This window comes from Pseudophryne corroboree, chromosome 11 (assembly GCF_028390025.1).
Source record: "Pseudophryne corroboree isolate aPseCor3 chromosome 11, aPseCor3.hap2, whole genome shotgun sequence".
Classification (NCBI taxonomy): Eukaryota; Metazoa; Chordata; class Amphibia; order Anura; family Myobatrachidae; genus Pseudophryne; species Pseudophryne corroboree.
Window position 1 is genome coordinate 338616457 of NC_086454.1, and position 14656 is coordinate 338631112.

Genomic DNA, 14656 nt, shown 5'->3' on the forward strand with positions numbered 1-14656 from the left:
TGAGTAGGGGAGGTGTGAGGGTGTACCAGTGTGAGTAGGGTAGGTGTGAGGGTGTACCAGTGTGAGTAGGGTAGGTGTAGGTGTGAGGGTGTACCAGTGTGAGTAGGGTAGGTGTGAGGGTGTACCAGTGTGAGTAGGGTAGGTGTAGGTGTGAGGGTGTACCAGTGTGAGTAGGGGAGGTGTGAGGGTGTACCAGTGTGAGTAGGGGAGGTGTGAGGGTGTACCAGTGTGAGTAGTACAGGTGGGAGTAGGGTAGGTGTGAGGGTGTACCAGTGTGAGTAGGGTAGGTGTGAGGGTGTACCAGTGTGAGTAGGGTAGGTGTGAGGGTGTACCAGTGTGAGTAGGGTAGGTGTGAGGGTGTACCAGTGTGAGTAGGGTAGGTGTGAGGGTGTACCAGTGTGAGTAGGGTAGGTGTGAGGGTGTACCAGTGTGAGTAGGGTAGGTGTGAGGGTGTACCAGTGTGAGTAGGGTAGGTGTGAGGGTGTACCAGTGTGAGTAGTACAGGTGGGAGTAGGGGAGGTGTGAGGGTGTACCAGTGTGAGTAGGGTAGGTGTGAGGGTGTACCAGTGTGAGTAGGGTAGGTGTAGGTGTGAGGGTGTACCAGTGTGAGTAGGTGTAGGTGTGAGGGTGTACCAGTGTGAGTAGGGTAGGTGTGAGGGTGTACCAGTGTGAGTAGGTGTAGGTGTGAGGGTGTACCAGTGTGAGTAGGGTAGGTGTGAGGGTGTACCAGTGTGAGTAGGGTAGGTGTGAGGGTGTACCAGTGTGAGTAGGGGAGGTGTGAGGGTGTACCAGTGTGAGTAGGTGTAGGTGTGAGGGTGTACCAGTGTGAGTAGGTGTAGGTGTGAGGGTGTACCAGTGTGAGTAGGGTAGGTGTGAGGGTGTACCAGTGTGAGTAGGGTAGGTGTGAGGGTGTACCAGTGTGAGTAGGGGAGGTGTGAGGGTGTACCAGTGTGAGTAGGGTAGGTGTGAGGGTGTACCAGTGTGAGTAGGGGAGGTGTGAGGGTGTACCAGTGTGAGTAGGGTAGGTGTGAGGGTGTACCAGTGTGAGTAGGGGAGGTGTGAGGGTGTACCAGTGTGAGCAGTACAGTATCCTGTAACACCTACAAGTATACAGTGGGAGTTGCGGGGAGAGGGTTGCGGAGAGCACAGTGTCCTGGGTGTACATCCTACACAGTCATGTATATACTAATGTGTCTCTCCTGGCAGGAAGGAGACGTTTGGCCCAACTCCTCTGTACACGTTACTGTACTCTTCAGGCCTCTGGCTGCCAAGATATACCAGCGCACTGTCTACTGTGACATAACAGGTAACAAACGTGTTACAGGTATACCAGCGCACTGTCTACTGTGACATAACAGGTAACAAACGTGTTACAGGTATACCAGCGCACTGTCTACTGTGACATAACAGGTAACAAACGTGTTACAGGTATACCTGCGCACTGTCTACTGTGACATAACAGGTAACAAACGTGTTACAGGTATACCTGCGCACTGTCTACTGTGACATAACAGGTAACAAACGTGTTACAGGTATACCAGCGCACTGTCTACTGTGACATAACAGGTAACAAACGTGTTACAGGTATACCAGCGCACAGTCTACTGTGACATAACAGGTAACAAACGTGTTACAGGTATACCAGCGCACTGTCTACTGTGACATAACAGGTAACAAACGTGTTACAGGTATACCAGCGCACTGTCTACTGTGACATAACAGGTAACAAACGTGTTACAGGTATACCAGCGCACTGTCTACTGTGACATAACAGGTAACAAACGTGTTACAGGTATACCAGCGCACTGTCTACTGTGACATAACAGGTAACAAACGTGTTACAGGTATACCAGCGCACTGTCTACTGTGACATAACAGGTAACAAACGTGTTACAGGTATACCAGCGCACTGTCTACTGTGACATAACAGGTAACAAACGTGTTACAGGTATACCAGCGCACTGTCTACTGTGACATAACAGGTAACAAACGTGTTACAGGTATACCTGCGCACTGTCTACTGTGACATAACAGGTAACAAACGTGTTACAGGTATACCAGCGCACTGTCTACTGTGACATAACAGGTAACAAACGTGTTACAGGTATACCTGCGCACTGTCTACTGTGACATAACAGGTAACAAACGTGTTACAGGTATACCTGCGCACTGTCTACTGTGACATAACAGGTAACATGCGTGTTACAGGTATACCCGCGCACTGTCTGCTGTGACATAACAGGTAACATGCGTGTTACAGGTATACCTGCGCACAGCCTATTGTAACATAACAGGTAACATGCGTGTTACAGGTATACCTGCGCACAGCCTATTGTGACATAACAGGTAACATGCGTGTTACAGGTATACCTGCGCACTGTCTACTGTGACATTACAGGTAACGTGTGTTACAGGTATACCTGCGCACAGCCTATTGTGACATAACAGGTAACATATGTGTTACAGGTATACCAGCACACCGCTTACTGTGATATAACAGGTGACATACGTGTTAAAGGTATACCTGCACACCGCTTACTGTGATATAACAGGTGATATACGTGTTACAGGTATACCTGCGCACCATTTACTGTGATATAACAGGTAACATGCGTGTTACAGGTATGCCTGCGCACAGCCTATTGTGACATAACAGGTAACATGCGTGTTACAGGTATACCTGCGCACAGCCTATTGTGACATAACAGGTAACATGCGTGTTACAGGTATACCTGCGCACAGCCTATTGTGACATAACAGGTAACATGCGTGTTACAGGAATACCTGCGTACAGCCTATTGTGACATAACAGGTAACATGCGTGTTACAGGTATACCTGCGCACAGCCTATTGTGACATAACAGGTAACATGCGTGTTACAGGTATACCTGCGCACAGCCTATTGTGACATAACAGGTAACATGCGTGTTACAGGTATACCTGCGCACAGCCTATTGTGACATAACAGGTAACATGCGCACTGTCTATTGTGACATAACAGGTAACATTTGTGTTACAGGTATACCTGCGCACAGCCTATTGTGACATAACAGGTAACATGCGTGTTACAGGTATACCTGCGCACAGCCTATTGTGACATAACAGGTAACATGCGTGTTACAGGTATACCTGCGCACTGTCTACTGTGACATAACAGGTAACATGCGTGTTACAGGTATACCTGCGCACAGCCTATTGTGACATAACAGGTAAAATGCGTGTTACAGGTATACCTGCGCACTGTCTACTGTGACATAACAGGTAACATGCGTGTTACAGGTATACCTGCGCACAGCCTATTGTGACATAACAGGTAACATGCGTGTTACAGGTATACCTGCGCACAGCCTATTGTGACATAACAGGTAACATGCGTGTTACAGGTATACCTGCGCACAGCCTATTGTGACATAACAGGTAAAATGCGTGTTACAGGTATACCTGCGCACCGTCTACTGTGACATAACAGGTAACATGTGTGTTACAGGTATACCTGCGCACAGCCTATTGTGACATAACAGGTAACATGCGTGTTACAGGTATACCTGCGCACAGCCTATTGTGACATAACAGGTAAAATGCGTGTTACAGGTATACCTGCGCACTGTCTACTGTGACATAACAGGTAACATGCGTGTTACAGGTATACCTGCGCACAGCCTATTGTGACATAACAGGTAACATGCGTGTTACAGGTATACCTGCGCACAGCCTATTGTGACATAACAGGTAACATGCGTGTTACAGGTATACCTGCGCACAGCCTATTGTGACATAACAGGTAACATGCGTGTTACAGGTATACCTGCGCACAGCCTATTGTGACAAAACAGGTAACATGCATGTTACAGGAATACCTGCGCACAGCCTATTGTGACATAACAGGTAACATGCGTGTTACAGGTATACCTGCGCACAGCCTATTGTGACATAACAGGTAACATATGTGTTACAGGTATACCTGCACACCATTTACTGTGATATAACAGGTGACATACGTGTTAAAGGTATACCTGCACACCGCTTACTGTGATATAACAGGTGACATACGTGTTACAGGTATACCTGCGTACAGCCTATTGTGACATAACAGGTTACATGCGTGTTACAGGTATACCTGCGCACAGCCTATAGTGACATAACAGGTAACATGCGTGTTACAGGTATACCTGCGCACAGCCTATTGTGACATAACAGGTAACATGCGTGTTACAGGTATACCTGCGCACAGCCTATTGTGACATAACAGGTAACATGCGCACTGTCTACTGTGACATAACAGGTAACATTTGTGTTACAGGTATACCTGCGCACAGCCTATTGTGACATAACAGGTAACATGCGTGTTACAGGTATACCTGCGCACAGCCTATTGTGACATAACAGGTAACATGCGTGTTACAAGTATACCTGCGCACTGTCTACTGTGACATAACAGGTAACATGCGTGTTACAGGTATACGTGCGCACAGCCTATTGTGACATAACAGGTAACATGCGTGTTACAGGTATACCTGCGCACAGCCTATTGTGACATAACAGGTAAAATGCGTGTTACAGGTATACCTGCACACTGTCTACTGTGACATAACAGGTAACATGTGTGTTACAGGTATACCTGCGCACAGCCTATTGTGACATAACAGGTAACATGCGTGTTACAGGTAAACCTGCGCACAGCCTATTATGACATAACAGGTAACATGCGTGTTACAGGTATACCTGCGCACAGCCTATTGTGACATAACAGGTAACATGCGTGTTACAGGTATACCTGCGCACAGCCTATTGTGACATAACAGGTAACATGCGTGTTACAGGTATACCTGCGCACTGTCTACTGTGACATAACAGGTAACATGCGTGTTACAGGTATACCTGCGCACAGCCTATTGTGACATAACAGGTAAAATGCGTGTTACAGGTATACCTGCGCACCGTCTACTGTGACATAACAGGTAACATGTGTGTTACAGGTATTCCTGCGCACAGCCTATTGTGACATAACAGGTTACATGCGTGTTACAGGTATACCTGCGCACAGCCTATTGTGACATAACAGGTAACATGTGTGTTACAGGTATACCTGCGCACAGCCTATTGTGACATAACAGGTAACATGCGTGTTACAGGTATACCTGCGCACAGCCTATTGTGACATAACAGGTAACATGCGTGTTACAGGAATACCTGCGTACAGCCTATTGTGACATAACAGGTAACATGCGTGTTACAGGTATACCTGCGCACAGCCTATTGTGACATAACAGGTAACATGCGTGTTACAGGTATACCTGCGCACAGCCTATTGTGACATAACAGGTAACATGCGTGTTACAGGTATACCTGCGCACAGCCTATTGTGACATAACAGGTAACATGCGCACTGTCTACTGTGACATAACAGGTAACATTTGTGTTACAGGTATACCTGCGCACAGCCTATTGTGACATAACAGGTAACATGCGTGTTACAGGTATACCTGCGCACAGCCTATTGTGACATAACAGGTAACATGCGTGTTACAAGCATACCTGCGCACTGTCTACTGTGACATAACAGGTAACATGCGTGTTACAGGTATACGTGCGCACAGCCTATTGTGACATAACAGGTAACATGCGTGTTACAGGTGTACCTGCGCACAGCCTATTGTGACATAACAGGTAAAATGCGTGTTACAGGTATACCTGCGCACTGTCTACTGTGACATAACAGGTAACATGCGTGTTACAGGTATACCTGCGCACAGCCTATTGTGACATAACAGGTAACATGCGTGTTACAAGTATACCTGCGCACTGTCTACTGTGACATAACAGGTAACATGCGTGTTACAGGTATACGTGCGCACAGCCTATTGTGACATAACCGGTAACATGCGTGTTACAGGTATACCTGCGCACAGCCTATTGTGACATAACAGGTAAAATGCGTGTTACAGGTATACCTGCGCACTGTCTACTGTGACATAACAGGTAACATGTGTGTTACAGGTATACCTGCGCACAGCCTATTGTGACATAACAGGTAACATGTGTGTTACAGCTAAACCTGCGCACAGCCTATTATGACATAACAGGTAACATGCGTGTTACAGGTATACCTGCGCACAGCCTATTGTGACATAACAGGTAACATGCGTGTTACAGGTATACCTGCGCACAGCCTATTGTGACATAACAGGTAACATGCGTGTTACAGGTATACCTGCGCACTGTCTACTGTGACATAACAGGTAACATGCGTGTTACAGGTATACCTGCGCACAGCCTATTGTGACATAACAGGTAACATGCGTGTTACAGGTATACCTGCGCACAGCGTATTGTGACATAACAGGTGACATACGTGTTAAAGGTATACCTGCACACCGCTTACTGTGATATAACAGGTGACATACGTGTTACAGGTATACCTGCGCACCATTTACTGTGATATAACAGGTGACATACGTGTTACAGGTAAACCTGCGCACCATTTACTGTGATATAACAGGTGACATACGTGTTACAGGTATACCTGCACACCGCTTACTGTGATATAACAGGTGACATACGTGTTACAGGTATACCTGCACACCTTGTCTAGGTCTAGCAGTGATGTACCTTGTTTTGTCTTCTCACAGGCCGGGAAATGCGACTACCCCTGAGGATTCGGGGAGAGGGCCTGGGGCCCAACCTTTGCTTCAACTTTGACCAGTTAGAAATTGGAAAGGTGTTTGTGGGCTCCACTCACAGCTATGAGGTGTGTGTCCACCTGTTACCTGCTGGGAAACAATCCCATGTGTGCACACAACCAGTTTGGAGCCACCAGCGATCTAGTTATTGGCCACAATATCCACCGATTGAGCCGGGTCAGCTGTCTCACTTCCTATCCTGCTGCTGACCATACAGTGGCAATGGGCCTGTACCAGTGACTTCACGTGTGATGGCCATAGTGTCTGTATGTAATCACACTAGCACCTCAGCAGCACTGCATTGCTGGCTATCTGAGTGTGACGCCTCAGACAGAACAGGCACATTCAGTCTCTAGTCCTGCAGCCACTTTGGTTCCTGTTTTCTGTCCCTGACCCCTAGCTTCCTTTATCTACGGGTCATCTCTTGTCACCACAAACATGGCTTATAGTTGGGTAATCTTTCTTCTGGATTCCTGATCTCTGCATCGTCGCCGATGTGTCTACTGAAATTCACATCAAGCCTATGTCCAAATGATCTCTTCTTTCTTACACCTTATGCTGCTCCTCTGCCTGTATCCTCCTTCATCTGTCCGCTGTGCCTTAGCACTACACCTGCTGCAGCTTCCTCTGCTCCTCTACCTGTAACCTCCTTCCTCTGTCCCCTGTGCCTCAGCACTACACCTGCTGCAGCTTCCACTGCTCCTCTGCCTGTAACCTCCTTCCTCTGTCCCCTCTGCCTCAGCACTACACCTGCTGCAGCTTCCGCTGCTCCTCTGCCTGTAACCTTCTTCCTCTGTCCCCTGTGCCTCAGCACTACACCTGCTGCAGTTTCCTCTGCTCCTCTGCCTGTAACCTCCTTCCTCTGTCCCCTGTGCCTCAGCACTACACCTGCTGCAGCTTCCGCTGCTCCTCTACCTGTAACCTCCTTCCTCTGTCCCCTGTGCCACAGCACTACACCTGCTGCAGCTTCCGCTGCTCCTCTACCTGTAACCTCCTTCCTCTGTTCCCTGTGCCACAGCACTATACCTGCTGCAGCTTCCACTGCTCCTTTGCCTGTAACCTCCTGCCTCTGTCCCCTCTGCCTCAGCACTACACCTGCTGCAGCTTCCTCTGCTCCTCTACCTGTAACCTCATTCCTCTGTCCCCTCTGCCTCAGCACTACACCTGCTGCAGCTTCCGCTGCTCCTCTGCCTTTGACCTCCTTCCTCTGTCCCCTGTGCCTCAGTACTACACCTGCTGCAGCTTCCACTGCTCCTCTGCCTGTAACCTCCTGCCTCTGTCCCCTGTGCCTCAGCACTATACCTGCTGCAGCTTCTGTTGCTCCTCTGCCTGTAACCTCCTTCCTCTGTCCCCTCTGCCTCAGCACTACACCTGCTGCAGCTTCCGCTGCTCCTCTGCCTGTAACCTCCTTCCTCTGTCCCCTGTGCCTCAGCACTACACCTGCTGCAGCTTCTGTTGCTCCTCTGCCTGTAACCTCCTTCCTCTGTCCCCTGTGCCTCAGCACTACACCTGCTGCAGTATCCACTGCTCCTCTGCCTGTAACCTCCTTCCTCTGTCCCCTCTGCCTCAACACTACACCTGCTGCAGCTTCCGCTGCTCCTCTGCCTGTAACCTCCTTCCTCTGTCCCCTGTGCCTCAGCACTACACCTGCTGCAGCTTCTGTTGCTCCTCTGCCTGTAACCTCCTGCCTCTGTCCCCTGCACCTCAGCACTACACCTGCTGCAGCTTCCGCTGCTCCTCTGCCTTTGACCTCCATCCTCTGTCCACTGTGCCTCAGAACTACACCTGCTGCAGCATCTGCTGCTCCTCTTCCTGTAACCTCCTTTCTCTGTCCCCTGTGCCTCATCACTACACCTGCTGCAGTTTCTGCTGCTCCTCTGCCTGTAACCTCCTTCCTCTGTCCCCTGTTCCTCAGCCTGCTGCTGCAGCATCTGCTGCTCCTCTGTTTTTAACCTCCTTTCTCTGTCCCCTGCACCTCAGCACTACACCTGCTGCAGCTTCTGCTGCTCCTCTGCCTTTGACCTCCATCCTCTGTCCACTGTGCCTCAGAACTACACCTGCTGCAGCATCTGCTGCTCCTCTTCCTCTAACCTCCTTTCTCTGTCTTCTGTGCCTCAGCACTACACCTGCTGCAGCATCCACTGCTCCTCTGCCTGTAACCTCATTCCTCTATCCCCTGCGCCTCAGCACTATACCTGCTGCAGTTTCCTCTGCTCCTCTGCCTGTAACCTCCTTCCTCTGTCCCCTGTGCCTCAGCACTACACCTGCTGCAGCTTCCGCTGCTCCTCTGCCTGTAACCTCCTTCCTCTGTCCCCTGTGCCTCAGCACTACACCTGCTGCAGCTTCCGCTGCTCCTCTGCCTGTAACCTCCTTCCTCTGTCCCCTGTGCCTCAGTACTACACCTGCTGCAGCTTCCGCTGCTCCTCTGCCTGTAACCTCCTTCCTCTGTCCCCTGTGCCTCAGCACTACACCTGCTGCAGCTTCCACTGCTCCTCTGCCTGTAACCTCCTTCCTCTGTCCCCTGTGCCTCAGCACTACACCTGCTGCAGCTTCCACAATGACCTATATAATAAGAGTGTATGGGGTAAATATAAGAGCCTGGACACCCGACAATGTTCTAGTACGCAGATTATTACATTTACCCGTATGTCTCCAGACATCACCCCCTACACTGCTACACATTGCACTAGCCTTACTGACAACACCTAACGGCTGCCGTTCCTCATTCAAGGTCATCCTGACAAACCAAGGAGCCATTGATGGGATCTTCAGCCTCACCCCTCACTCCTCTGCGCTGGCTTCTTGTTTCACATTCACTCCCAGTGAGGGGATCATTCTGCCTGATGGGCACCAGGCCGTCCAGATTGTACTCAGCTGCTGCATTCTGGGAGAGTTCAGAGAGGAGTTCCGCTTCAGTGTGGATGGGGCTCATGAAGATGTTACCTTATCAGTCAGGTAATGAGGGGCCACAGTGACTGTCTCCTTATCAGTCAGGGAATGAGGGGCCACAGTGACAATCTCCTTAACAGTCAGGGAATGAGGGGCCACAGTGACTGTCTCCTTAACAGTCAGGTGATGAGGGGCCACAATGACGGTCTCCTTATCAGTCAGGTAATGAGGGGCCACAGTGACAATCTCCTTAACAGTCAGGTAATGAGGGGCCACAGTGACTGTCTCCTTATCAGTCAGGTAATGAGGGGCCACAGTGATGGTCTCCTTATCATTCAGGGAATGAGGGGCCACAGTGATGGTCTACTTATCAGTCAGGTAATGAGGGGCCACAGTGATGGTCTACTTATCAGTCAGTGAATGAGGGGCCACAGTGACTGTCTCCTTAACAGTCAGGTAATGAGGGGCTACAGTGACGGCCTCCTTATCATTCAGGGAATGAGGGGCCACAGTGACTGTCTCCTTATCAGTCAGGTAATGAGGGGCCACAGTGACTGTCTCCTTATCAGTCAGGTAATGAGGGGCCACAGTGACTGTCTCCTTATCAGTCAGGTAATGAGGGGCCACAGTGACTGTCTCCTTATCAGTCAGGTAATGAGGGGCCACAGTGACTGTCTCCTTATCAGTCAGGTAATGAGGGGCCACAGTGATGGTCTCCTTATCATTCAGGGAATGAGGGGCCACAGTGATGGTCTACTTATCAGTCAGGTAATGAGGGGCCACAGTGATGGTCTACTTATCAGTCAGTGAATGAGGGGCCACAGTGACTGTCTCCTTATCAGTCAGGTAATGAGGGGCCACAGTGACTGTCTCCTTATCAGTCAGGTAATGAGGGGCCACAGTGACTGTCTCCTTATCAGTCAGGTAATGAGGGGCCACAGTGACGGTCTCCTTATCAGTCAGGTAATGAGGGGCCACAGTGACTGTCTCCTTATCAGTCAGGTAATGAGGGGCCACAGTGACGGTCTCCTTATCAGTCAGGTGATGAGGGGCCACAATGACGGTCTCCTTATCAGTCAGGTGATGAGGGGCCACAGTGACTGTCTCCTTATCAGTCAGGTAATGAGGGGCCACAGTGACTGTCTCCTTATCAGTCAGGTGATGAGGGGCCACAGTGACTGTCTCCTTATCAGTCAGGGAATGAGGGGCCACAGTGACGGTCTCCTTATCAGTCAGGGAATGAGGGGCCACAGTGATGGTCTCCTTATCAGTCAGGGAATGAGGGGCCACAGTGATGGTCTCCTTATCAGTCAGGGAATGAGGGGCCACAGTGACGGTCTCCTTATCAGTCAGGTAATGAGGGGCCACAGTGACGGTCTCCTTAACAGTCAGGTAATGAGGGCCACAGTGATGGTCTACTTATCAGTCAGGTGATGAGGGGCCACAGTGACGGTCTCCTTAACAGTCAGGTAATGAGGGCCACAGTGACGGTCTCCTTACAGTCAGGTGATGAGGGGCCACAGTGACTGTCTCCTTAACAGTCAGGTAATGAGGGCCACAGTGACGGTCTCCTTATCAGTCAGGGAATGAGGGGCCACAATGACGGTCTCCTTATCAGTCAGGTAATGAGGGGCCACAGTGACTGTCTCCTTAACAGTCAGGTAATGAGGGCCACAGTGACGGTCTCCTTATCAGTCAGGGAATGAGGGGCCACAATGACGGTCTCCTTATCAGTCAGGTGATGAGGGGCCACAGTGACTGTCTCCTTATCAGTCAGGGAATGAGGGGCCACAATGACGGTCTCCTTATCATTCAGGGAATGAGGGGCCACAGTGATGGTCTACTTATCAGTCAGGTAATGAGGGGCCACAGTGACGGCCTCCTTATCAGTCAGGTGATGAGGGGCCACAATGACGGTCTCCTTATCAGTCAGGTGATGAGGGGCCACAGTGACTGTCTCCTTATCAGTCAGGTGATGAGGGGCCACAGTGACTGTCTCCTTATCAGTCAGGGAATGAGGGGCCACAGTGACGGTCTCCTTATCAGTCAGGTATTGAGGGCCACAGTGACTGTCTCCTTATCAGTCAGGTGATGAGGGGCCACAGTGACGGTCTCCTTATCAGTCAGGTATTGAGGGCCACAGTGACTGTCTCCTTATCAGTCAGGTAATGAGGGCCACAGTGATGGTCTCCTTATCAGTCAGGTATTGAGGGGCCGCAGTGACGGTCTCCTTATCAGTCAGGTAATGAGGGCCACAGTGACTGTCTCCTTATCAGTCAGGTAATGAGGGGCCACAGTGACTGTCTCCTTATCAGTCAGGTAATGAGGGGCCACAGTATCATTCAGGTATTGAGGGGCCTGCAGTGATGGCATCGGTTATAGTGACCTGTGTGTAGCACCGGTTAGTGTACTGTAGTGACCCGTGTGTGGTTATAGTGCCCCGCGTGTAGCGCCGGTTAAAGTGCCCCGTGTGTAGCACCGGTTATAGTGCCCCGTATGTAGCGCCGGTTATAGTGCCCCGTGTGTAGCGCCGGTTATAGTGCCCCGTGTGTAGCACCGGTTATAGTGCCCCGTGTGTAGCACCGGTTATATTGCCCCGTGTGTAGCACCGGTTATAGTGCCCCGTGTGTAGCACCGGTTATATTGCCCCGTGTGTAGCACCGGTTATATTGCCCCGTGTGTAGCATCGGTTATATTGCCCCGTGTGTAGCACCGGTTATATTGCCCCGTCTGTAGCGCCGGTTATAGTGCCCCATCTGTAGCGCCGGTTATAGTGCCCTGTCTGTAGCGCCGGTTATAGTGCCCCGTGTGCAGCGCCGGTTATAGTGCTCCGTGTGCAGCGCCGGTTATAGTGCTCCGTGTGTAGCACCGGTTATAGTGCCCCGTGTGTAGCATCGGTTATAGTGCCCCGTGTGTAGCACCGGTTATAGTGCCCCGTGTGTAGCACCGGTTATAGTGCCCCGTGTGTAGCGCCGGTTACAGTGCCCCGTGTGTAGCGCCGGTTACAGTGCCCCGTGTGTAGCGCCGGTTACAGTGCCCCGTGTGTAGCGCCGGTTACAGTGCCCCGTGTGTAGCACCGGTTACAGTGCCCCGTGTGTAGCACCGGTTATAGTGCCCCATCTGTAGCACCGGTTATATTGCCCCGTCTCGTGTGTAGCACCGGTTACAGTGCCCCGTGTGCATCGCCGGTTATAGTGCCCCGTGTGTAGCACTGGTTATAGTGCCCCGTATGTAGCGCCGGTTATATTGCCCCGTGTGTAGCGTCGGTTATAGTGCCCTGTGTGCAGCGCCGGTTATATTGCCCCGTGTGCAGCACCGGTTATAGTGCCCCGTGTGTAGCACCGTTATAGTGCTCCGTGTGTAGCATCGGTTATATTGCCCCGTGTGTAGCACCGGTTACATTGCCCCGTATGTAGCACCGGTTATATTGCCCCGTGTGTAGCACCGGTTATAGTGCCCCGTCTGTAGCACCGGTTATAGTGCCCCGTCTGTAGCACCGGTTATAGTGCCCCGTGTGTAGCACCGGTTATAGTGCCCCGTGTGTAGCACCGGTTATAGTGCCCCGTGTGTAGCACCGGTTATAGTGCCCCGTGTGTAGCACCGGTTATAGTGCCCCGTGTGTAGCACCGGTTATAGTGCCCCGTGTGTAGCATCGGTTATAGTGCCCCGTCTGTAGCACCGGTTAGTGTAGCAATAATGTGTTTGCTCTATCTCCAGTGGCTGTATCATGGGACCCACCTTTCACTTCAACGTGCCCACCCTTAACTTCAGTGATATCTCTTATGGTAAGTACATAAACACCTCTGTTACATTGGCTGCAGAGCTCACAGGGACGTCTACTTTACCATATACTCTATTTATTGCTTAACTATGTGGAGTAGACAGCTGGGCGGTCTCTGCCGATTAGACAGCTGGGCGGTCTCTGCCGATTAGACAGCTGGGGGCGGTCTCTGCCAATTAGACAGCTGGGGGCGGTCTCTGCCGATTAGACAGCTGGGGGCGGTCTCTGTCGATTAGACAGCTGGAGGCGGTCTCTGCCGATTAGACAGCTGGAGGCGGTCTCTGCCGATTAGACAGCTGGAGGCGGTCTCTGCCGATTAGACAGCTGGGGGGCGGTCTCTGCCGATTAGACAGCTGGGCGGTCTCTGCCGATTAGACAGCTGCGTAAACACTGTACATTAGATCCGTGTGTCTCACACCCTGTCCTCATTGACCCTAGCAGTGCATGGTTTCCAGATCACTAAGTGGAGCACAAGTGTGTTAATTGAGCAACGCAATAGATCTGCAGGTAGTAATTATTCCTGAGGACATCTGGAAAACATGCACTGTCAGGGTTCCATGAGAATCCCGGCATCAGTTAGCGGTGTGGGCTCTGTGCATTAGCTGCTGACTATCACATTTATATTGCAGGTTTCCCCCGCACTCTGCGATGCTCCATACACAATACATCTCTGGTTCCTATGAGCTTCAGCCTGAGAGTCCCAGGAGATGGGAGTGGGGAGCCGAGCCTCACCAGTCACCGGGTCCTCCTGGACAAGGGGTCATCAGCTTGGAGAAGAAAGCACCATGGAGGGCTTAGACTTCGGGAATTTTCCATTGCTCCTTCCAGAGGCACCATCCGTTCCCAGGGCCTTCTAGACATAGAGGTACAGCCTAACCTGCTGATATATAGCTGGCAGCATTGGTTGTACTGCACTGGCATCAGCGCATATAGGGGGTCATTCCGAGTTGTTCGCTCGGTAGCAGTTTTTAGCAGCCGTGCAAACGCTATGCCGCCTCCCACTGGGAGTGTATTTTAGCTTAGCAGAAGTGCGAACGAAAGGATTGCAGAACGGCGGCAAAGTTTTTTTGTGCAGTTTTAGAGTAGCTCAATACCTACTCAGCGCTTGCGATGACTTCAAACTGTTCAGTTCCTGTTTTGACGTCAGGAACACGCCCAGCATTCACCCAGCCACGCCTGCGTTTTTCCTGCCACGCCTGCGTTTTTCCGAATGCTCCCTGAAAACGGTCAGTTGACACCCAGAAACGCCCACTTCCTGTCAATCACTCTGCGGCCAGCAGTGCGACTGAAAAGCGTCGGTAGACCT

General features: G+C 50.9%; 1 protein-coding gene across 2 annotated transcripts in view; it reads left to right on the top strand.

The window, feature by feature from the left end:
- The window catches only part of HYDIN (HYDIN axonemal central pair apparatus protein), a 478199-nt gene that overhangs the window by 72496 nt on the left and 391047 nt on the right, over window positions 1-14656 (top strand). For both annotated transcript variants that reach the window (XM_063945857.1, XM_063945858.1), the window contains exons 10-14: window positions 1207-1306; window positions 6630-6748; window positions 9412-9635; window positions 13287-13354; window positions 13980-14215. In XM_063945857.1, the coding sequence (XP_063801927.1) occupies window positions 1207-1306; window positions 6630-6748; window positions 9412-9635; window positions 13287-13354; window positions 13980-14215 (747 nt within the window). The remainder of the gene's footprint in view (window positions 1-1206; window positions 1307-6629; window positions 6749-9411; window positions 9636-13286; window positions 13355-13979; window positions 14216-14656) is intronic.